This window comes from Furipterus horrens, unplaced genomic scaffold (genome assembly GCF_987537825.1).
Source record: "Furipterus horrens unplaced genomic scaffold, mFurHor1.1.pri manual_scaffold_5, whole genome shotgun sequence".
Lineage (NCBI taxonomy): Eukaryota > Metazoa > Chordata > Mammalia > Chiroptera > Furipteridae > Furipterus > Furipterus horrens.
In genome coordinates, this window is record NW_028327175.1 from 127,637,177 (window position 1) to 127,662,705 (window position 25,529).

The window sequence follows — 25,529 nt, forward strand, 5'->3', positions numbered from 1 at the left end:
CCCTCTCCCCTTCTGGGAGACACCATGTGTAGCAATTTTGCAATTAGGGAAAATCGCAAAAGATCAAGCCAGGCACTTTCCGCCGTGACATTTATCCTGTACTTTTGCAAAGACTTAGTTCCAGGATGAGGCTGGGAGAGGGTAGGAGCTGGGAGGGTGGCGAAGGATGGGGAACTCCTCCTTCAGGTAGTCAAACTTCATAGGATCGGGCTGCCGGGCCGCCCAGTTCTTCTGTTTCCTCTTCAAATCCCGGTCGAAGATATTCAGGGCTCTGGGCGAGGCGCTGCCCGGGGAAGTGACGCCAGAGGCAGCCTTTCTGACACCTAGGTTCTTCCCCGGGACCCCCGCCGCCGGAGGTCGCGGCCACAGAAGCGAGAGCGGAGTCAGCCGCAGCATATATATTTAAAATATATAAATACTAAAATAAATGTAAGGTTCCTATTTCGCGGATTTTGACCTATTGTGGGGGGGTCTAGAACGTAATACCCACGATAAGTGAGGGATCACTGTATATTTGCATGTTCACCTGCAGAAAAACAATGTGGGCACTAAAATCATTAGATAGAAAGTGTACCAGGAGTATTTTCCTTGGGCTATTTGTGGTCTAGGCCACCAGCCTCTTTCACCTTATAGACTCATAGTATGTTTGTGTTAGTAAAGGGAACTTAGGGGACAGTCCAAAACTCTCATTTGAAGGAGGCCTAGAGAAACCAAGTGACTTGTCCCAGGTCACGGGGCAGGTTTTGTGGCAGGCCGGGGCTGGGGCCTCCTCATGCCCAGTCCGGTGCTTTTCTGCTAGACGGTGCTGCTGAGCATGTAATGAAGTTTCTAAGTGTCTCCATTGTTTTTAACCCATCTTTTGCTTTTATGTTTTACTGTGAAATACTGTACCATTTCAGAAACAAAACTTAGCAAGTATCTCATATTAAGTATCTTGGAACTAGGGGTGACTAACTTTAATACTATGCTGTAAATTCATTCCTATTTTTTTTTGGTGCATATATTTCATTTATTATTTTATAAAACTTACCTCACATTGTTTCTTGCCTTCTTTTTATTTAGGGGGTTTTTCCATGTTATTGCAACTATTAGTAGTTCATTCTTTGTAATAGCTTCATAATTCCATTAGCGTTATAATAATTTAATTAGTTTCTATTGTTGGACTGTTACTGGACATTTGACTTGATTTCATTTTTTCCTAATGGAACTGTTGATGGTTATTTGACATTTTTTAAGCTGGAAAGAAGAAAGTTTAATGATGTAGGAGAAAGTCTCAGAGTCAGATGTAAACTCTTTCCTCACCATGAAACTGAATAGTTGTATCTCCTCAGGCAGGTCACTTGACCTTCTCTTTAGTTTTTTCCTCTGTGAAACAGAGGTATAGACTATGATCTCCTGGGTCTCGTCACCAGAATTTAGAGGAACTCTGGATTTAGTGCCATAACATTCTGAGAACAGAGTGTATTCTACAATTACAAAGTATGTTGTGCTTCCAAGTTTCTGTGTGAAAGGCAAATAATGCGGGCCCCGTGACATGTGTTAGAGTCCTCACAGGTCAGGTCCTGATGTTCTGGGGAAGTTCATGGAGAATTAGGAGATCCATTTATATTGACTTCCTGCTTATCCTACTATTTACATTTTTACCATTTTTAGATTGTATTAACAGAAATGTACTATGATGGATTCCATCGTTCCTTTTGTGACACAGACGACCTGGAAACAGTCCACGAAAGTGATTGCATTTTTGCCTTTGAGACTCCAGAAATATTCAGGCCTGAAGGAATTCTCAGTCAGAGAGGTAAATGAGCATCTGTTTCCTTAATGCCACATAATTAGGTTTGTGGGTCAACAACTGTCTGCCCTTGTAGATGTCTAATATATATGATGGTATGCTTTTTAAAATTATGGTAAAAATACACATAACACATTTTTTTATAATGGTATAAGTTTTATGGTAACATATTTTCCTGTGAGAAGGCAGTTCTTACTACTCTAAGGCAAAGATATTTCGTTAATTTCTAACATTTCCAGGACTGACTATGTCCTCCCTTCTGACAACACTTGATCAATTTATTTATTTATTTATTCATGTGCTTATTTAATGTTATAAACATTTTTCTTTTGGTATTTTGCTTACCAGCTCTGATGCTCAATTTCTAAACTTTAAAATCTTTAGTGTAGAAATGTTTTCTTGATACTTGCTTTTAAGAAATCTACCACAAACATGTTGCATGCTTTTAACTTTCCCTATTGTTTGCTGAGAATGTATTTCCCCATCCCTGTCTCTTTAGCTCCCCTTTTGTCTCCCCAAGAACCTCCCCCCACCCCTGACCCTTTCCCCTCACATGCCCTGCTGTACCCCCAGCCCAGTCTTAAGCAATCACTTTCTTTCTCTGTAGATTTCCCTTATCTAGATATGAATGGAGTCATATAGCATGTGGCCTTTTGTGTGGGCTTCTTTCCCTTAGTGTAATGTTTCAAGGTTATCCATGTTGGAGTGTGTATCAGTTCTTCATTTTTTTTTTATTATTTTTTATTTTTTATTCAGTATTTTTTTCATTCAAACATACTTTTTCTGATTATTTATTTTTTAAAATTTATTTTTATTTTTCTATCACAGTTGTTCCACTTTTTCCCCCATTGCTCCCCCCTACCCAGCCCACCCCTTCTCCCACAATCTTTTTTTTTTTTTAATGGCTAAAAATTATTTTATTATATGTATATACCACATTTTGTGTATCCATTTATCCATTGATAGACATTTGGGTTTTTTTCACCTTTGGGTCACTATGAAGTAGTGCTCCTGTGACCATTCATGTGTAAATATTTGTTCGAATAACTTGTTTTCATTTTTTGGGGGGTATATACCTAGGAGTGGAAATGCTGGGTTATTTTCTGTTTAACTTTCTGAGGAACTGCCAAACTGTTTTCTACAATAGCTGCATTTATTTTCATTTCTACTAACAATATATGAGAGCTACAATTTCGCCCCATTCTTGCCAACATTTTTTATTTTTAATGTTTTTATCATGGCCATGTAATGGGTGTGAAGTGGTATCTCATTGTGGTTTTTATTTAAATTTATCTAATGATACATGATGCTGATCATTTTTTCATGTGGTTGTTGGCCATTTATATATCCTCCTCAGAGGAATGACTATTCAAGTCCTTTCTCTATTTTTAAATTGGATTGTTTGTCTTTTTGTTGTTGAGTTGTAAGAGTTCTTTACATATGCTGGCTAGACCCTTACAGATAAACAATTATAAACATTTTCTTCCATTTGGTGGATTATCTTTTTCCTTTTTATTTTTAAGTTACAATTGATGTACAATATTATATTAGTTTCAGGCATACAACACCATGATTAGACATTTATATAACTTACAAAGTGATCACCTTGATAAATCTAGTCCCCATCTGACACCATACATAGTTATTACAGTATTATTGACTATATTCTATGCTATGATTTACATCCCCATCACTATTCTGTACCTACTGGTCTTTTCACTTTTTTCATGCATCGCCCCGCCTCCCAACCCCTTTCTCATCTGGCAGTCGTCACAATGTTCTCTGCATCTATGAGTCTTTTCCTGTTCTGCTCGTTTATTTTGTTTTTTAAGTTTAACATATAAGTGAAATCATCTGGCATTTGTCTTTCTCTGTTTGACTTATTTCACTCAGCACAATTCCCTCTGTGTCCATTTGTGTTGTTGAAATGAGAAGATTTCATTCTTTTTTATGGCTGAGTCATATTCCATTGTATATATCTACTACCCATTATCCATTCATCTATTTATGGACACTTAAGCTGCTTCCATATCTTGGCTATTGTAAATAATGCTGCAGTAAACTTATGGATGTATATGTTTTTTGGCCTTGTTTTGGGTTCCTTTGGATAGATACCCAGAAGTGGAGTTGCTGGATCCTTCTTTGTCTCTTGTTATAGCCTTTGTTTTAAAGTCTTATTTTGTCTGATATAAATATTGTTAGCTCAGCTTTTTTGTTCTGTTTCATTTCCATTTTTATGAACTACCTCTTTTCATCCCTTTATTTTGTGTGTATCTTTCAATCTGAAGTGAGTCTCTTGTAGACAGCCGATGTGTCTTGCTTTGTTATCCCTTCAGTCAACGTATGTCTTTTGATTGAAGCATTTAATCCATTTGCATTTAAAGTAATTGTTTTTTTTTAAGATTTTATTTATTTATTTTTACAGAGAGGGGAATGAGGGAGGAGAGGGAGAAACATCAATGTGTGAGAGAAACATTGATGGGCTGCCTCTTGCATGCCCCCAACTGGCAGGGACCTGGCCCACAACCCAGGCATGTGCCCTGACTGGGAATCAAACCAGTGACCTTTCAGTTTGAAGGCTGACACTAAATTAAGTGAGCCACATTTAACATAATTGTTGATATGTCTTTATTGCCATTTTATTATTCGTATATTTGATTTTTTTTCTTCTTTTAAGACCCTTTAACATTTATTTTAATACTGGTTTGGTAGTGTTGAGTTTCTTTATTTTTTTCTTGTCTGGGAAGCACTTTATATGCCCTTTCATTCTAAACGATAGCTTTGCTGGATAGAGTAATCTTGGTTGTAGGTCCTCGCTTTTCACCACTTTGAATACTTCTTGCCAGTCCCTTCTTGTCTGTAAAGTTTCTTTTGCAAAATCAGCTGATAGTCTAATGGGAGCTCTTGTGTAAGTAAGTAACTGCTTTTTAAGATCCTTTCTTTCCCTTTAACCTTTTGCATTTTCATTATGATGTGTTTTGGTGTGATCCTCTTCGGGTTCATCTTGTCTGGAATATTCTGTGCTTCCTGGACTAGTATGTGTAGTTCCTTAGCCAAATTAGGGACGTTCTCTTTCATTATTTTTTCAAATAGGTTTTCAGGGTTTTCAGTTTTTTGCTCTCTCTCCCCACTCTAGCACCTTCATGATGCAGCTATTGGTACACTTGAAGCTGTCCCAGAGGCTCCTTAACATTATCCTCATTTGCTGGGGATTCTTTTTTCTTTTTTTGCTCTTCTGATTGGATGTTTTTTGTTTCCTTATATTCCAAATTGCTGAAATGATTCTCTGCTTCATCTACTATACTGTTGATTCCCTGTAACTTATTCTTCATTTCAGTTATTGTATCCTCTATTTTTGATGTGTTCTTTTTTAAAGTTTCCATGTCCTTTTTTATGCTGTTGAAATTCTTACTGAATTCCTTGAACTTCCCTATAGCCATTGTTTTGAACTCTATTTGGTAGTTTGCTTGACTCCATTTCATTTAGTTTTTTCTGGAGATTTCTCCTGCTCTTTCATTTGGGCGATGTTTCTTTATCTCCTCATTTTGGCTGCTTCTCTGTGTTTGTTTCTATGAATTAGATAAAGCTGCTACATTTCCTCATCTTGGTAGAGTGGCCTTATGTAGTCGATGTTCCTATAGGGCCTAGTGGTGCAGCCATAATTGGGCACTCCAGTTGTCCCCCCTGGGTGGGCTGTGGGCACCCTCCTATAGCAGTTGAGCCTTGATTACTGTTGAGCCTTGATTACTGTTGGCATGTCACTGGAAAAGATTGACCCCAGGTTAATCAGGTGTGAGGACTGGCTGTGACTACAGTGGAGTAGCTGCTGTGCAGGGGCTGACCTCATGGAGTAGTACTGCTTCAATGGGGATTTAGTGCTCACTGAGTTCCTCCCTTGAGTGTGTTGTTCATGGAGATGGCTGGGTTGTAATCCAGAGTAGTATGAAGCTGACCACAGAGTGCACTGTCTCTGGGGCCTCCTGGGAGGTGCAAAGTTAGCCACTGCCTGTGCACTGCTTCGGGCCACCCGGCTCGCATTACAGAGTGATCTGCAGATAGCTGCTCCTTGTGCTGGGCTTCGAAGTGCCCAGAAAAGGCCAAGCTACCAACCAAGGCCAGCTGCCACTAGTGCTAGGCCTGGGGTCACTTGACAAGAGGTATGGCGTGGTACGCATGCTGCTTATTGAGAGATTTTAGGAAAGTCTGAAGTATGAACCAAGAGAGGTTGTTTGTATGGAAAAGCCAGTGGGAGCGGCTTGGGTGGGCTGCCAAGTTGGGCGGGGCAGGGTCACAGGGAATCACAAGGGTAGGGCAAACACTGTGAGCCAGGTTGATGGAGACTCAAATATAGCACTCTCTGGGGGAAGGCTCAGAAAAAGAACAGTGGTTTCTGAAAGCTGCCCTGCTAGCCCTCGCCCTGAAGCCAGAAACTTCTATTCCTCCCCTTGTGTCCCTGGCGTTTTTCAAGCTGCTGCCGCAGCTCAAGCTCAGAACAAATGAGTCTTAAGTCTGTGCAGGGGCCCTTTAAGAGGCATGCCCAGGACTCCGGGAGCCCTCCATTTCACTCAGCCACAGTCTGGTTTTTACAGCCAGAAGTTATGGGACTTCTCTTCCTGGCACTGGAACCCTGGGCTGTGGGTTCTGATATGGGGCTGGGTGGGAGCCCTCCCTCCTTAGGGATCCACAGCCAAAATATTTCTCCTGCTGGTGCCCTTCCTATCAGTCTCTACCAGTCTCCATGTGTTTTCCTTAGTTGTAGGACTTCTATTCAGCTTGATTTCAGGCATTCTGAATGAAGAGTGTCTTTTTATACATAAAGGTTCTTGATGAAGTATGATTTATCTTGTTATTGTAGTTGTTTATACTTTTGGTGTCATATGTAAGAATCCATTGCCATATTCAAGTCCATGAGGATTTACCTCTGTGTTTTCTTCTAGAATTTTTGTAATTTTAGCTAATATTTATGTCTGATCTATTTTGAGTTAATTTTTATGCGTGGCATGAGGTAGGGGTCTAGTTTCATTCTTTTGCGTGTAGTTATCCCAGCACTGTTCTTTCCTCCTTGGATAGTCTGGGTGCCCTTGTCAAAAGTCCTTATTTTAGTAGTACCTCTTTTTTTTTATCTCCTACTTCCAGAGGTCACTGGTGCCTTTAACCTTTGGTAATTGTGTATATTGGGTTGGGCAGCTTTCTCTGCTCTCAGTTTAGGATTCAGTTTTCTCTGGTCTTCTCCCATTAACATCATTTTGTAGACAGTCTGTTATTTCAGTTTTTAATGTTCTTTGACCCAGGAGCTCTATTGTTTGTTTTTCATGTGTGTGCTTTTGTTTATTTAAATTGCTTTCCAATTTTAACTGCATCACAGTAAAAATACCCAATCATCACCTTGTCCAGAAGCCTTTCTTCATTTCCCCCACTCCCTCGCTAGCTGACTGACTCCTGCCCTTCAGCGCTTCAGCTGTAGCTTCTGCTAATCTCTGGACTAGAATGCTGTGTGTAGATGATCTTTTTTCTCCTTCATCTGTCCCACCACACTGAATTCTCTACAGTTGGGACTACATTTTGCTTCATCTTTCTGTACCCATTAGTTCCTAATACATAACAAGAGCTCAATTAATGTTTGTTGTGAAGGTCTTATAATTGGTTCAGTTCGTATGAGGCTCCTACTTTCCCCAGTTTGCAAATGAGGGAGCAGACTTAGGTTTAAGGGGCCACACAAGCTGGTGGTTACTGGGCCTGCACTTTGAATGAGAGGCTGACCTCTCTGCAGGTGCTGGGTCTCCTCTTATCTTATTAGGAATCCTAATCACTTTTAGCAGAACAGGTCTTCCCAGCTTTACCTGCTGAGAACCTGGGTAATGAGGTCATTCACTGTCTCAGATTCAGACTTAAGTTATTTTTATTTTCTCATACCAAAGTTTAAAATGGTTAGGAACTGAAATCTGCTACTCTTCTCTGATTTTTTTCATGGTGTTCAAGCTTAAAAAGTTTTCTTTCCTCTGCCCTGACTGGGTGGCTCAGTGGACTGAGAGCTGGCCTGCGAACCAAAGGGTCACTGGTTTGATTCCCAGTCAGGGCACATGCCTGGGTTGCAGGCCAGGTCCCCAATTGAGGGCATGTAAGAGGCAACCACACATTGATGTTTCTCTCCCCCTCTTTCTCCTCCCTTTCCCCGTCTCTCTATAAATAAATAAATACATACATAAAAATATTTTTTAAAAAAAGTTTTCTTCCTTCTAATAGCTTGATGAAAACTGTTTTCTTATTTTTAGTTTCTGTGTTCTTTTATCAAAATGCTAACTTATCTGGACTTTATTTTGGTATTAGCTATGTATTCATCATTTTAAATTTCTGTAATGCTGTTGTGCTTTAACAGGTTTAGCAAGTCTCGTATTGCAGGATATTTAGGTTATTGCCAGATTTATGCTATGAATACTTTTGAATAGACACTTCATTCTCTTCCTGGTGTTATTATTATTATATTTTGGGTGGTGATGGTGGTGGGTGATGGAGGGCTTCATTTTTCTATTCTCCAGTTAGAGTGTCATTTCCTTAGGTTGTACTTTCAAAGGACTAAAGAAATTAACAATCATTTAGTGAAGCATTTATTGAGTTCCTGCTGAGTATAGGGCCTGTTGCTCCATGCTGAATTTCTGAGTTCCTCTCATTGGGGGTAGTTCTGAAGACCTTGCTTTCAGCAGTCAGTACAGTGCCTGTCGGATACATATTTTTGTTTAATATGGGTTGATGTAGTTTAGGTGATTATATTCAAGTTCTGTAATGGCTGTGAATCTAGTTAAGTGTAGTTTCTTATAAGTCTGGCTCTTAAATCAGGAAGAAGAAATGGTATTGGAATAGTGAAGATCATTCCATTTGTACTAGCCTTTATTTTTAATTAAAAAAGAAATTTACTTGGTTTCTGGTTATATGACCACATTTAAATTTGTTGTGGTGAATCATTTCTGCAGACTTGCTCTTTTAATGCTGTATCTAATATTCACTGAAGAGTTTTAATTTTAAGTTTTTAAGAAAGGTAAGGCTAGTTTAAGTAATGTCTAGATGAGTCATCTCAAAATAGATCATTTGTTCCCTTTTCAATTGCAGTTTAAATTATATGATGGCAACTTCTTAATTCTGTTGGGTAAATTTGTGATGAATGAATGAAAAGATTTTTGAAGAGATAAAGTAAGTTGTTTTTAAATCTATTTCAGGAATCCACTTAAACAACAATCTAAACCATGTAAAATTTGGCTTGGATCATCAAAGATTATCTTCTACACAAGCAGCAGCAAAGCAAGGGAAAGTGGACTTACCCATGACAAGAGCAGGGAGCGACAAGATTGTTCTGTTAGTGTGTAACCGAGCCTGCACAGGGCAGCAAGGGAAAAGGTGAAACTAACTTATTTTCCAATAACTACTGAGGTTTTTAAAAGTCTAATATTTTCAAAAGGAAGAATAAAGACATTCTTACTTTTAGTATATAGTTAATTTTGATTCTGATATTTAGAAAGAATATATGTATAAGTTGACCTGATTTGAGGGGTTGGGAGGGGGAGAATATAAAATTAGGATGAATCTGAGTGAGAAAGGCTCTTCAACGCCATGTAGTTTTCATTTTTTTAAGACTTTATTTTTATTGTTGAAACTATTACAGATGTCCCCATTTCCCCCCTTTTGTCTACCTCCACCATTCCTCCACAGCCCCTTCCCTCTGGCCATCACCTCACTGCTGTCTGTGTCTGTGGGTTATATATGTATGTTCTTTGGCTAATTTATTCACTGTTTCCCATCTAGTTCACCACCCCATTCCCTCTGGCAGCTGTCAGTCTGTTCCATGTTTCCATGCCTCTGTTTCTATTTTATTCGGACATTTATTTTGTCATTAGATTCTACATGTAAGTGAGATCATATAGTATTTGTCTTTCTCTGATTGGCTTATTTTGCTTAGCATTATAATCTTCAGGTCCATCCATGCTGATGCAGAAGGTAAGATTTTCTTCTTTTTTAAGGATGCATAGTATTCCATTGTGTAAATGTACAATACCACAGCTTTTTTATTCACTCATCTACTGAAGGGCACTTGAGCTGTTTCCAGATATTGAGCCCATGTAGTTTTTTTTAATTATTCTTTTTAAGTATATTTTATCGATTATGCTGTTACAGTTGTCCCAGTTTTTTTCCCTTTGCTCCCCTCCACCCAGTACCCCCCTCCCTCCAGCAGTCCCACCCCTCTTAGTTCATGTCCATTGGTCGTGCCTGTATGTTTTTTGGCTCCACCCTTTCCTATACAATTCTTAACATCCCCCTGTCTATTTTGTACCAACCAAGTATGCTTCTTAATCCCTGCAACATCTCCCCCTTTCTCCCCCTTCCCCTCCCAGCTGATAACACTCCAAATAATCCCCATACCTATGATTCTGTTCCTATTCTGGTTGTTTGCTTAGTTTGTTTTTGTTATTTTTTTAGATTCTGTTGTTGATAGTTGTGAGTTTATTGTCATTTTTTTAAAGTGTAGTTATTGATTATGTTGTTACAGTAGTTCCAGTTTTTTCCCCTTTGCTTCCCTCTGCCCAGTACCCCCTTCCCTCTCGCAATCCCACCCCGCTTAGTTCATGTCCATGGGTCGTGCATATAAGTTCTTTGGCTTCACCCTTTCCTATGTTAGTCTTAACTTCCCCCTGTCTATTTTGTACCAATCGATTATGCTTCTTAATCCTTGCACAATTTCTCCATTTCTCCCTATTACCCATACCAGCTCATAATCCTCCAAATGTTCCCCATACCTATGATTCTGTTTCTATTCTAGTTTGCTTAGTTGGATTTTGTTTTTAATTTTTAGAGTCAGTTGTCGGTATTTGTGAGTTTGTTGTCATTTTAGTGTTCATAGTTTTGATCTCCTTTTTCTTAAGTAAGTCCCTTTGACATTTCATATAATAATGGGTTGGTGATGATGAACTCTTTTAGCTTTACCTTGTCTGGGAAGCACTTCATTTGCCCTTCTATTCTAAGTGATAGCTTTGCTGGATAGAGTAATTTTGATTATGGGTCCTTGCTTTTCATCACATTGAATACTTCTTGCCAGTCCCTTCTTGCCTGCAAAGTGTCTTTTGTGAAACAAGCTGATAGTCTTATAGGCACCCCTTTGTAGGCAACTCTCCGCTTCTCTCTTGCTGCTTTTAGGATTCTCTCTTTATCTTTCACCTTTGGCATTTTAATCACGATGTGTCTTGGTGTGGTCCCCTCTGGGTCCAGCTCACCCGGGACTCTGTGCTTCCTGGACTTGTATGTCTTTGTCTATTTCCTTTACAAAATTTGGGGAGTTTTCCTCCATTATATTTTCACATAAGTTTTCAGTTTCTTGCTCTTCCTCTTCTCCTTCTGGCACTCCCATGATTGGATGTTGGTATGTTTAAAGTTGTCCCAGAAGTTCCGAAGCCTCTCCTCATTTTGTTCAGTTCTTGTTTCCTCATTCTGTACCGGTTGACTGTTTTTTTCTTCCTTATGTTTCAAATCATTGATTTGAACCCCAGTTTTCTTCCCTTCACCATTGGTTTCGTGTGGATTTTCCTTCATTTTACTTAGCATAGCCTTCACTTCTTCTCTTATGCATTTGCTGTTCTCAAGCATACCTGTAAAGCCTGTGAGCATCTTTATCACCAGTGTTTAGAATTCTGCATTTGTTAGGTTAGTTCTCCCACTGGAACCTTGATCCATTCCCCCTTTTGGGCCATACTTCTCTGTCTCCTCATCTTGACAAGCTCCTGTGTTTGTTTGCCTGTGTCTTAGGTAGAGCTGTTGCTCCTGTTAGGTTATAAGGGGCAGAGCCTTAGGGATTTGCCAGTAGAGGACAACCTATTTCCCCATGTTGTGGCACTGTAAGTGGGGGAGGGGTCTGAGGGAACAATGCTGTTTGCCCAGCACTCTCCCCTTTTTCTAGGCACTTTTCCCACTTCCGTATGGGACTGGTGCCTTTCTAGCTGTTGCCCTGGCTGTCGTTCCCAGAGTGATGGGTCTGTGGATGTTCTAGGGCTGTGGGGCCCTTTAAACAAGCGGACTCTGCTGAGAGACCGGCAGATTCTGCCTCCGCCCCAACACCCCCTGGTTTGCACAGTCAGAAGCAATGACGCTTGATTTTCCTCGGTGCTTGGACCGTGAGCTGAGCAGTCTCATGAGGAGCTGGAACGCTCCTCAGGTGTCCCTCCATCCTGACTTTTTGAAACGTGTAACTGTGCTTTCCACCAGCCTGCTGCTGCCACCACCACACTGCGTCCTCTCCGCCCTGGCTCCATCCCTCCTACTTGTCTAGATGAGTATTTCTTGTTTATATCTTTGTTTGTTAGACTTCCGTGCAGTTTGATTTCTGGAACTTCTGGTTGTTTTCTAGATTTTAGGTAGTTGTATTCCTTCTTAGTTGTGGAGGGAGACGCAGCATGTTTGTGCCTCCATTTTGGCCCGAAGTCCTAGTCTGTGAGTATTGTTATCACCAGTGTTTTGAACTCTGTGGCTATTAGGTTGGCTATCTCTTCATTGCTCAGTTCTCCCACTGGAACCTTGATCCATTCCCTCTTTGGGCCATACTTCTCTGTCTCCTTAAGTTGACAGTGTCCTGTGTTTGCCTCTTTGTCTTAGGTAGAGCTGTTGCACTTGTTACATTGTATGGGGCGGAGCCCTAGGTATTTGTCAGTGCGGACGACCCATTTCACCATGTTGTGGCACTGTGTGTGTATGAGGGGTCAGAGAGGTAACAATGCTGCTTGCTCAGCACTCATCCCTTTTCCAGGTACTTTTCCCACTTCCTATATGGAACTGGCACTCCTCTAGCGGTTGCCCTCTTTGTTGTTCCCAGTGTGGATGGGTTTGCGGATGATTTAGGACTGTGGGGGAGCTCTCTAAAGAAATGGGCTCTGCTGAGAGACTAGCAATTTCTTCTTCCGCCCCAGCTCCCACTGATTTTCACAGTCAGAAGCTTTATTTTCCCTGGCACTGTAGTCATGAGCTTTATGGCCTGGTCTGGGGCTGGGATTGTGCACCAGGTGTCTCTCACAACTTTTATAATGTGAGACTGCTCTCTCTGCTGGCCAGCTGTAGCCACTGCTTTGCTGCTGCTGCCAGCGCCACCACCACACTGCGTCTTCTCCACACCTCCTACCTGTTTGTATGAGTATTGCTTCTTTATATCTTTGTTTTTCAGACTTTCATGCTATTTAGTTTTCTGCTAATTCTGGTTTTTTTTAGTTTTCATGTAGTTGTATTTCTTCTTATTGTTGTAGAGGGTGGCAAAGCATGTTTACCTATGCCTCCATCTTGACTGGATATCGAGCCCATGTAGTTTTTTAAAGACTCCTTTCATATCTTATATTTTCAGCTCAGGCTCCTCTTGGGGCCTTTTAGGGCTCCAGACTTACACATCAATCCAGCTACTTTCTTAACAGCTTAAAAAAAAAAATCTTAACAAATCTACTTAGATGTCTAGTACACTTCAGTCTTCTGTTCCAAACTGAGCTCATTCTTTTTCCCTGTATACCTGGCTTTCCTGTGCTTCCTGTCTCGGCAATGGTACCATTCTTCATTCAGTGGCATGAGCCAGGAAGTTGGGGCCTGAAGAGCTCTCAAATCTGTTTCCCCCTGTAAGAATCTGTGGGAGTTTAGACTGTCTTTTAAATTAGCCTTATCATAATAGTACTGTAACCTGAGTAATAACACTTAACATGTGGACCTGTTTTAGGGAAGAAGGATTTTGTGTTCTTAATATTTGTCAGGGTAGTATTTATATTAGCCTTTTAAAATGTTGCTTTGACATAAGTTCCTTTTTAAAAGATGATAAATAACAATGCAAAGTGTGTTTATTTGTGTGTTTATGATGTTTATTAACAAATACTGGAGTGTTTACAGTGTGTTGGGCACTGCTGTAAACACTGGGGTCATAGCAACACACAGACAGGATCTGCACTCATGGAACTTACATCCTAATTAGGACAGAATCACTATAAAGAACACATTTAACTTCAGTCACTTCCATTTTGAAGATTTTAAAACTGACTGGGATGATTGGGTGTGCTGGGGCTGGGGGACATTGTGAAGCTGTGTCAGAGAGGGAGGTGAGGGAGGGCTTTTGAGGAGGCAGCAGCTGAGCCCCAGTGAGGTTAGGGGGTGAGATGTGTGAGCCTTTGGGGAACAGAATCCCATAAAAAGGGGACATCGAGTAGAAAGACACTGAACCTAGAAGAAGCTTGGCATGTTTAAGGGACAGATGGGAAGGGATGTTTAGTCTCTTTGAAGTGAAGACATAGTTTACACATGCTTTAACCTACTTTATATCGCTGTTGAGTGCTACTGTGAGTAAAGTGTTTTTTAATAGGAGTTGGGTTTCTTGGTGATTTTAGCATCTCTGCTTCAGCTTGAGTCAGGGTTTATCTGATTCTTCATTCAGTGATTCACTCATTCACTCACTGAGCACCTACCATTTTCTGGGCATTGCTCTTTGGGCTACTAAGATGTGTAAATCACAGTTCTTGCTCTCAGTAACTCACAGTGCATTGATGGAGGCAGAAAAGTAATCAGGCAGTGTTAGTGCTATGGTACAGAAAGCACAGGGAACAAACCAACAGGGTGCTTCCTACAGAAGGATAGTTCCACTGGGTCTCGATGGGGTGAGTAGGACCTAACCTAGAATAATGCTGGGAAGCCTGTTCCAGGCTGAAGGAATTGGTTGAAAAAGATCTACTCACAAGTAGGACAAATACAGGGCATATATCAAGTAGGTCTAAATGGCTGGGGACTGGGGAGAATGAGGCCAGGCCAGTGGTCCTCCTCCTTGGCTGCATTTTAGAACCATCTGGGGAGCTTCTAAAAAATTCAATATTTGAGCCACCCACCAGAATGACTGCAGCTGGATCTCAAGGGTTGCACCTGGGCATCCTTGTTTAAAGCTCCCTTGGTGATGTCAGCCTGCAGCCACACTGAGAACCACGGCACTGTCTTCAGTTCTCCAACATCTGACAGCCCAGCGCTGGAGAGGGCCATGTGGCTTCTCCCTGAGGTTAGAAGTTGACTTTCAGCTTCACTTGCTTGCCAGTGCCTTCCTTGTTGTCAGATTATCAGGATGTGGCTGCCTGCCTGCTGGACCTTCCAGTCCTGTCTACTGCTCTGGCATTAACCCCTCATATGTTTGACCTGTGCTGTTTGATCCTCACTTCTTTCCTCACCTTCTGCATTGTTCTTGTCCTCTTGCTGCTTAATATCCTAGAATCATGTTCCCCCAGAAGCCATTTTGGTGTATGAGCTATTAAATTTCACTTAGAAATTTTGGCTTCTCTTCTGACTTTCTCATCCACTTGTAAGTTACTATTAAATTTCCTGTTTGTTTTATTTTGAGAACAGTCCTAAAATCAATTATATAGTGATTCCCTGTAAGAATGTCAGGAATAAGGAATTCCAGTGTTAAAGGAATTGCTGTAATTTGAGGTGATTGAGATGTGTGTGTGTGTTAGGTTTGGGTTGCCATTTGTGCTGCACTTGGAGAAGACAGTAGCCTGGGACCTGCTGCAGAAGGAGATCTTGGAGAAGATGAAGTATTTCCTGAAGCCCACAGTGTGCATTCAGGTATGTATATGCTCTGATGCTCCAGCCCAGCATGCATGTGTATGCAGTGAAGAAATAGCCCTTGCAGGCAAGTTTGAAGTCAGACCTCTGCATTAGGGAAGATGGACACCGAGCTGGAGTGTTTGGAAGCCTTGGGGCAAAGCTGTTCAGTAGAATCAGCTGTGTTCAGATTTTTGACTGAGGATTTAACCCTCAATGTTTGAAGCAAGCTGGATACTGCAAGGTTTCCCTTTCCATTATTTGTCTAATAATGTTTACCACATGATCAACTTGGACTGACTTTGTGGAACACCTCTCTGTATATTTTCAAGATTAGGGTTACAATGTTAAGGTATCTAAGGGAAACTTACATTAGGTTAATGCTCCACTAAAACCACATATTACCTGTCTTGCATAAAATATTTTATGTGTAAATTGCATTTGGGTAAATCATATTTAAAATGTATGAGAATGACTCAGTAACCTAACAGAACATTATGGAAGAGCATTTTGTAGAACAGTTTGCTTTGTCTTTAGTCTGTTTTGGAAACATCACTGACTAACAGATGCCCTTGAAGAGAAATTCAGCCTAATTCTCCTTCACTGTTTGATGCAGGTGTGTCCGTTCAGTTTGCGTGTGGTCAGTGTGGTGGGAATCACATACTTGCTACCCCAGGAGGAGCAGCCACTGTGTCACCCAACAGTAGAAAGGTAAAAAAAAATTCACCTTCTAGAACTTCTCATGTGCTGATGTGTAATTTCTATGATGTCTGGTAAAATTTCCACACAAATGTGTTGGGTTCTTTAGACTCATTTAGAAATTAAGTATTTATTTTACTTTTGATTCATGTTAGAGTATGATATGTTTTGGATCCTTTTTGAAATTAGAAAAGCCTGGAGTACTTATGTTATGAAGCAAATACTGTGTGTCCTAGGACTACAATGAATGACATTTGCTTATTCACCAAGATGGATGTTTTCCAAAGTAGAATTCTAAGCATACCACTTTCCTCCTTGAAATCCTTGCATGGTAATCTGTTTTGTAAGAGACAAAGTCCAGGTTCCACAGTGCATGACGTGTTGCAGTTTGGACCCTGATTACTTCACTCTGTCAGGCCTCACTCTTTTCCCCACCACTCTCAGCCTTCAGCAGTGTCAATGTACTGAGGAGTATTTGGACGCACTTTGCATTTGTTGACAGTATCTTTCCTCTGAGCCTTTCTTCATACTGTCCATCCTTCCCCCATGGTCAAAGTATTCACTTCACTGTCCTTCTACATACTTATATGACAATAGTCCACTGTATTAAAATAAGGGAGATGCACATATGTGTACTACACATATGATACATAAATAGAAAAACTCACGTGACTGTTTTTATGATAATGATTTTTTCAACAAATGTCATAGTCCCTGAATTTCGGGATTCCAAAAATGTCTTTAACATGGTTCTGTTCGAAAGCAGGTTACTGTTTGGTTTTAGAGATGAGAGTTAATAGATTAGATAATGCTTTGAAACATTGTAAGACATAAGAAACATTAGATGAGTGATACTGACTATTAATACTAAGTTTCTCATGAGGTGGGACGAGCTAAGGAACCTGGGGCTTTATGAAAGAAGTAGATAGAACTCAACTAGTACCTTGCAGAAGTTTAGATTGGCGCGGACAGAGTCTTAGGACCAGGCATTGTTTATGAGGGGCGGGAGGGGTGCAGGTGCAGACTTTCTCCCCAGAGAGACTGTTGTCCAACCTCTTATTTGGGTTGGTGAGAAACTGGACAAAAAGCTGGAAAGATCATAAAGAATCTAAGAGTGATTGTGGACAGTGTTATAACAGGATTCTAAATTTCTTCCACTCTTTATTTCTGTACTGGACATTTTAGTCTAAGGTTTTAAAAAAAAATCCAGTTGTAACCTACTTATTTAATATGAGGTTATTATAATGGTCTCACTAGAAACTTTCTACTGGGGAACAATGATGAAGATTTTCAGAAATCACATGATTTCAGATTGGATGATCATATTAAGTAAAATCATTTATTTAGAAAATAATATGTGGTTCCCCTCCCCTTCTACCTTCCCTGTCCTATAGGGCTTTAAAGTCTTGTGGACCAGGTGGCACTGCTCATGTGAAATTAGTGGTAGAATGGGACAAGGAGACAAAAGATTTGTGAGTATTTTTTACTTAGTGTTTATAGAGTCATTGTTTTAAAAGCATACCTTTGATATTTCAAATTAGCTGAAACCCAAATCTCTCTTCTCTTCAGCTGTTTCATGTCCCAGTGTGTTGCTAATCCTATATTTAAGTAGTTTATTATTTCTCTCCTATACATTCTGTTGCCTGTTGCTGAGATAGAAGCTATATATGTATTCATATATATTCATGTGTATATTCATTATAGGTCTAAATTACTTTGATTTGTATTACAGGCACATTAACTCTAGTTACTTATGCAAAATGCATGTCCTTAGTTACAAAGGACAAGAATATATGAATTAGCATGTGGCCAGTCCCAGATATATCACTGGAATTATTTTTTGAAAATAACTTGATAGGTAGAGAATTTTTCAAGAACACTTAAGTTTGGAACATGGAAAATTGCCTTCTTACATATTGATCTTCTTGGTTATGTATTTATATCCACACTGTGAAGCTGCAATTGTATTTTGTTTCAGTTTTATAAGACATTCTCTGATAAATACTTTCCCTCCCCAATGGCAGCTTGTTTGTAAATATTGAAGATGAATATATCCCTGATGCAGAAAGTGTACGTCTGCAAAGGGAGCATCATCATCATCCTCAAACTTGCACTTTATCCCAGTGTTTCCAACTCTACACCAAAGAGGAGCGGGTAAGAGAGAGCAATTCTTGTGTAGTGTGATGGTAGGGGCGGGGGTCATGGCAAGGTGACAGTGGAGAAACAAATTATGTCCCAGAAAACTCCCAGGAGTTTTGTATTTATATAGGTTCTGTACATGTAATTGGGTATCTTAGTATTTTCTTTTTTTCCCTAGGGCTTTCACAAAAAATTGTTTAAAGTTTTAGAAAAACTTAATTGAAATGCTCTAGAAATGAACCTTTGTAGTTATTTTTTTTTTCCTTTTCATGGTTAATGATAAACTTATATTTTGTTTTAATTTACAAATTTTAAATCATTTTCCTTGGTAACTAAAAAAGTAATTCTCAACTCTTTGGTATTAAGAACATAGGTGCCAGGACCTATTTAAATTTAAATTAATTATAATGAAATAAAATTTAAAAGTTCAGTTTCTTAGTTGCATTAGCCATATTTCAAGTGCTCAGTAGGCACATGTGGCTCTCGTATTGGGCATTATAGACATAGACAGAAAGTTCTGTTGGGCAGTGCACTTTGGACCACTTAGCACAGTGCTTTGCAGATAGTAGGGACTTGGTAAATAGTTATATGTAAGAATGGGCAGATAGACGGATAAACAAATCTCTGTGGATGGGGCTCAGGCCTGTGTGTTTTTTAAAGTTCTCCAGGTTGATGCACCTTGAGACATCTTGACTAGAATGCTTGGAGTTGATGTTTAGAATCATAATTTTGACTACTGATTGTTACTGCTCACTCTAAGTATATAGGGAATTATGCAATTTCAGGGTCAGAGAGGAGTTTAAAGCTTCTTTTTTCTAATGGTTGGGTTCTACCTAATTTCAAATAGGTGATTGTTCATCCACTGTTTGTATATCTTTAGTTATGAGGCATTTGCTTAGTTAGGAGACTCAACATTTTCTCTTTGGATATCTCTGATGGTGGCTGAAGTCAACCTGACATACATCCCCAAGTTACTATAACCCACAGGTGTTCTCTCTCCTGAGTTTGTTAATAACAGTTGAGGACAAATATTTGTCTATCCTTTAAATATTTGAAATGTTTTTCATCTTTTTGCTGACTCTTTTCTTCCCCAAGCTGCTCATAGCTGGTTCCTTTAATAATAGGTTTCATAGGACATATTTTTTCAGTCTGGGGCTTATATAAAATAGTTGGCTTTGAAACCTGTTGATTGCAAGCTCTGTGTAACACCTTATCCTATTAAGCTTTGTTTTTTGTTTTGAATTGATTTGGGAGATGTTTGAGAATGACACAAAGCTTAGAGGGGAGCAGACCTACTTGAAGGTAACACTGGTATTCTACAGAACATCTCACTGATTCAGGGGGATGAGTTCAGGCTAGCAAGATACACTTTAATAGGGATTCATTTATTTAGTAACTGTTTACTGAGTATATACTGTGTACTAGGTACTGCACTAGGTCCTGGGGATTTGGCAGGGACCGAGACAGACAATGTTTCTACCCTCAGCCTGTTTACAGTCTAGTGGGTATGCACAATGAAATAAAGGAAGCAGAGATCATGTGGTAGGAAGGAATGTGGCATGTGTTGAGAAACAGAAATGAAGCTAGTGTGACTGGAGCACAGTGGGTAAAGGGGAGAGATAAAAGACTCTGTCTTGGTCTTTGAATAATCTTAAGTATCTACCATGGTGCCTGACACATAGAAAGCATTTGGTAAGTATGTACTGGAATGAATGAATAAATGAGTGTTGCTTGGGGAGTTCAGTCGTTGGGTCCAAAAACAACAGTACAAGTAAGGAGAGGAGAATGTGCAACTTGGCTGGAGCAGGCTCTGACAGTAACGTTGGGGTTGGTTGTCTGCAAGCTCAGTATTGAATGGCAGCGTCACGTGCGTATCAGTCACTGTCAGCGGCCTTAAGGATGCTTTAGAAATTGTCCAGAACTCAGATGGTGATGGCACTGCTCTTTTCATACCTTAAATGTTCCCTGTTAAGACACCGGCAAACTGGGCACAACCAGAAAGAGTAGAGGAATGGCGCATCTGGAAATCATGACATGGTTGATCCAATTTTGATGAAGGAGTCTGAAGGACTCAGGCACTTCAAGGTCCATCCTGTTGGGGAGGGGTTGGACTTAATTTATCTAAAAAGCAGAATTTAAATATCGGAAATTACAGGGAAAATGATTCTGTCTTAACATTTGGAAGAACTTTGTAACATATTGTCTGAAAATGGAACTGCTTCTTGCTGAGCTTCATGTGCTAGGCAGTTAGCTAGACCAGTGATGCTCAGTCCAGTCTGCAGGTCAGGGAAGCTCTCTAGCAGTTTATGACAGGTGTTTTAGAGACTGTCATGGTTACTAGACATCACAACATTCTTAATGTATCTTACAGAAGTATCATTTGTAATGTATCAGATATTAAAAAATCAAATAACAACCTGTTTTTCACTGTGAGCACTGGGCTGGATGGCCATGCATGTAGACTGTTAATGTAACACAAATGTGGACTTACCAGATGATAGTTTAGGTCCCTTCCAGTCTAACTTTCTTAGAAATTCACTTTCACCCACCCAAACTTTTGTCCCTCCTGCAAACATGACTGGGTCTCCTGTCATGAAAAAAATGCCCTTAGTTCTGCTCCCTTTCAAATTGCATGCCAGTCTTCCTCCTGTCTTCTGCCTGACTTCACCATTGTTATTTCCTTGCTTTTCTCTCATCATCTGTCTGACACATTTCTCACTCTGCTCTTTGAAATTCTCAGTTTACACTTGTCCTCTCTGCAGGGTTGGTACTGATAGCCCTGTCCTTATTGTTCTTTCCAATTTCTCTGTTTTTCTGACTGCCTTCCATTCCCATGGCCTCCCTTACTTCACTGTGACGTGGTCCCAGATCTGATGCAGCTTCTGATTTCTAGAGCAGGTTTAAAAATCTCTCACCTATTGGCACCTGTCACCTAACATGTCCTCATCCTGAATTCCTGGCCTGCAGAGATGACATACATAGATGTGAGGCCTAGAGTGACATTTACAAAGATCATGTTGATAGCAGAAGGACAGGATTATTTGGAGAGAAAATGGTCAGGAAGTTAGAGAAGTCCAGGTAAGAGAATAAGTGGTGGTATTAGTCAGGTTAGAGAGGAGGAGACAGGGATGAGAGATGGCAGAGAGAGAATAACTTTGGGTGGACGTGGATTGGGAGGAAGAGGGAAAGTTTTGCAGGCTTGGGCTGACCTCCATGATCTGCCTTTGGTGGATGGTTGGGGTATTTGCTGAGACAGAACAGGAGGAGCATGGGGACTATACTGATGGCAAGGTGATGAGTTTGGGAGCATGCTGAGTTTGAGGTGCTTCAGGGCCATATCCTCTAGACAGTGTTTACCAATTTCATCATTCCTTTTTGAGAGATAATCTAGTGAATATTTGGGTGCCACTTTCTTTTTGTTTTAAAATTTTAATTAATAAAAGCAATGGCACAATCTTGGATACGTCCCCCTCGCCCACTCCCGTTTCTCACTCCCAAGCCATTTACCACCTAGATGGGAAAGGGGGGATCTTTATCTAGTAATAAACATAGTGGTTAACTTCCCCAGCCACCAGTGCTCTGGGATAAATTCTGTCACTGTCGTGCTCACTCAGTGTGGTCATATACAAAACCTTTACCCACATGTCAGTTTTCATTGCAATACACTCAAATTACAAAAGATTGGCACATTAAAAGAGTGTGACTATCATTTGTATTCAAGTTGGACCACCTCCCTCCATCAGCAGAGCTTCAGGAACTCTCTAGATATCAAGTTTTTTTTTTTTAGTTAACACTCCAAATTTGGTCATCTTCTTCTAAAGCTATCAGGCAACAAACAGACATCCAAATGCAATGTGCCAAAATGCTGGTTTTTAAATTAAAACAGAGCACTTAATTTGATCAAAGTAGTGACTAAAAAAAGTTGGAGTTACTCCCTGCTCATTGGAGGGAATATAAACTAATACAAATATTCAGGAAAACAATTTGGAAGTATGTATTTAAATATCAAAAACTGATCCAATAATCCCTCTTCTGGGAATATAATCTAAGGAAATAATTAAAATGCAGAGGAAAAAATTGCAATACCTTTTAAAGTATATTTTATTGATTATGTTGTTACAGTATCGCAATTTTTTCCCCTTTGCTCCCCTCTGCCCTTTCCTCCAGCAATCCCGTCCCCCTTAGTTCATGTCCATGGGTCGTGCATATAAGTTCTTTGGCTTCACCCTTTCCTATATTATTCTTAACTTCCCTATGTCTATTTTGTATCAACCAATTATGCTTCTTAGTCCTGCACCATTTCCCTATTTCTCGCCCTCCCCCCTCCCAGCTGATAACTCTCTAGATGATTCCCATACCTATGATTCTTTTCCTATTCTGGTTTGCTTAGTTGGATTTTACTTTTATTTTTAGATTTAGTTATTGATAGTGGCAAGTTTGTTGTCATTTTAATGATCATAGTTTTGATCTTCTTTTTCTTAAGTAAGTCCCTTGTCTGGGAAGCACTTTATCTGCCCTTCCATTCCAAATGAAAGCTTTGCTGGATAGATTAATCTTGGTTGTAAGTCCTTGCTTTTCATCACATTCAATACTTCTTGCCAGTCCCTTCTTGCCTATAAGTTTCTTTTGAGAAAACAGCTGAAAGTCTTATAAGCACCTCTTTGTTGATAGCGCTCTGCTTTTCTCTTGCTGCTCTTAAGATTCTCTCTTTATCTTTAAGCTTTGACATTTTAATTGTGTGTCTTGGTGTGGTCCTTTTTGGATCTAGCTTGTTTGGGATTCTCTGTGCTTTCTGAACCTGTATGTCTATTTCCTTCACCAAATTTGGGGAGTTTTCCTTCATTATTTTTTCACGTAAGTTTTCAGTTTCTTGCTCTTCCTCTTCTCCTTCTGGCACCCCTATGGTTTGGATGTTGGCACAATTAAAGTTGTCCCAGAGGTTCCTAAGCCTCTCCTCCTATTTTTCAATTCTTGTTTCCTCATTCTGTACTGATTGACTGTTTTTTTCTTCCTTATGTTCCAAATCATTGATTTGAACCCCAGTTTCCTTCCCTTCACCACTGGTTTTGTGTGGATTTTCCTTCGTTTCATTTAGCATAGCTTTCACTTCTTCTCTTATGTGTTTGCCATACTTAAGGAGATCTGTCAAGCCTGTGACGTTCTTTATCACCAGTGTTTTTGAACTCTGTGTCTGTTAGGTTGGCTACCTCCTTGTCGCTTAGTTCTCCCACTGGAACCTTGATCCGTTTCCCCTTTTGGGCCATACTATTCTGTCTTCTCAACTTGACAGGCTTCTGTGTTTGTTTGCCTCTGTGTCTTAGGTAGAGCTGTCGCACCTGTTATGTTGTAAGGGGCGGAGCCTTAGGTATTCGTCAGTACAGGGCAACCTGTTTCACCACATTGTGGCACTGTGTGTGGGGGAGGGGCTGGGGGGAAACAGTGCTGCCTGCCCAGCACTTGCCCCTTTTCCAGGCACTTCTTCCACTTTCGTATGGGACTGGCGCCTCTCTAGCTATTGCCCTGGCTGTTGTTCCCAGGGTAAGCGGGTCTGCGGACGTTTTAGGACTGTGGGAGCCCTTTAAACAAGCAGACTCTGCTGAGAGACCAACAGTTTCTTCCTCCGCCCCAACCCCCACTGGCCTGCACAGTCAGAAGCAATGAGGCTTGATTTTTTCCAGCACTGGTCAGGTGCTGGGAATGCTCCCCAGGTGTACCTCCCGATTTTTAAAACATGTGACTTCGCTTTCTGCCAGCCTGCTGCTGCCACGACCACACCGTGTCCTCCCCGCCCTGACTCTGCCCCTCCTACCTGCTGGATGAGTATTTCTTCTTTATATGTTTGTTTGTTGGACTTCCATGCAGCTCGATTTTCTGGAACTTCTGGTTGTCTCTAGTTTTGAGGTAGTTGTTTTTCTTCTTAATTGTGGAGGGAGATGCAGCATGTCTGTCTACACCTCCATCTTGGCTGGAAGTCCCTGTGTTCCACTTTCAATGGTGGTTTTCCCATTGAATATCATCATATGTAGTTTCCAGAGAGATTCTGAGTTGTAGCAACCAGGCCCTGGCCAAGAAGGGAGTCCAGCTACTATCTGTTGGAAAGCCTTGCTTACCTAAGGAACTTAATGCAGTTGTGCCCCTTGTTTTCAGCTGGCCCCCGATGATGCCTGGCGCTGCCCGCATTGTAAGCAGCTGCAGCAGGGGAGCATCACGCTGAGCCTCTGGACCCTACCTGATGTGCTTATCGTACACCTGAAGAGGTTTCGACAGGTAAGGACAGAGATCCTAACCACGTGGTGGGCTGTGTGGGGTTCTCTGATGTCCCTGTTTGATCCTTTGCTCCTATATGTGTTACAGACACACATCTGCCCCTTTGTGGGGATCACCCTTTGTTCTTTATAAGCAGAATTGGAGCATCTTATGACCCTTTAAATCCTACACATTTTAGTTCTTACTGTGGGTATTTTACTTTGTCCTTGAGCATTTGCTTTAAATTTGTAAATATTGTGCTTAAATTTTGGTGAGTGTACTTTGTGGAGTGGAAAAAAAAAGAGCTGAGCTTCTTTCTGGGCAGATAGAATTATTTGTACCTAAAATAATAATAGGTGTCGTCCTGCTCTTAAAGACTAGTTGTATAGTGGGGAAATGAGTCAGAAATATGTACAAAGAAAATCTGCTTTGAGTTATATTGCTCTGTGAGTTAGTTTTTTCAAAACAACTGTCTGTTCCCTGAGGTTAGGATGGTCTGGGACTCCCCATTGTAAGAGGGCTAACTGGGAGGTAAATGGTAGGGGGGATCTCTGAGACCTGGCTTTGCGAAGTTTCATATCTGAGATTTGGGTAGGCATTTAGTGAGAACAGGTGTGCAAAGCCCTGCTGCCCAAGGGAGTATGGCTTCTGCAAGAGGCTGGCAGCAGCCAGTGTGGCTGGAGTGCCAGAGGGTGGGGAGAAAAGTGTGAGCTGAGGTGGCCAATGACTGGTCATTAGCGCAGGCAGACCTTGCAGGCAGGGTGGGAATCTGATGATAGTTTTAAGCTGAGAAGCAATATCACTAAATTTATGTTTTGAAGAGACTATTCCTGCTGCAGTGTGGAGAATTAGAAGCCACAAGAATGAAGACAGGAAATCTGAAGGCAGCCGTTGCTGTCATCCAGGGTCGGGGAGGGGTGATAATGGCTTGGACTACAGTTGTGGCAGAGGAGATGGAGAGACCTGAATACATTTAAGAGTTGCTTAGGACTTGTTGATGAAGTAGAGGTGTCAGAATCCAGGGCTGGGACTTTCACACGGAGGTTTGGGGTCCAGCTGTGTGTCCCAGCTG

General features: G+C 40.7%; 1 protein-coding gene across 1 annotated transcript in view; it reads left to right on the top strand.

The window, feature by feature from the left end:
* USP31 (ubiquitin specific peptidase 31) overlaps window positions 1-25,529 on the top strand; it is an 86,332-nt gene that overhangs the window by 49,267 nt on the left and 11,536 nt on the right. The window contains exons 6-12 of the mRNA XM_090277765.1: window positions 1,654-1,798; window positions 9,004-9,181; window positions 15,283-15,394; window positions 15,990-16,084; window positions 17,467-17,544; window positions 18,097-18,226; window positions 24,359-24,478. Of these exons, the coding sequence (XP_090133891.1) occupies window positions 1,654-1,798; window positions 9,004-9,181; window positions 15,283-15,394; window positions 15,990-16,084; window positions 17,467-17,544; window positions 18,097-18,226; window positions 24,359-24,478 (858 nt within the window). The remainder of the gene's footprint in view (window positions 1-1,653; window positions 1,799-9,003; window positions 9,182-15,282; window positions 15,395-15,989; window positions 16,085-17,466; window positions 17,545-18,096; window positions 18,227-24,358; window positions 24,479-25,529) is intronic.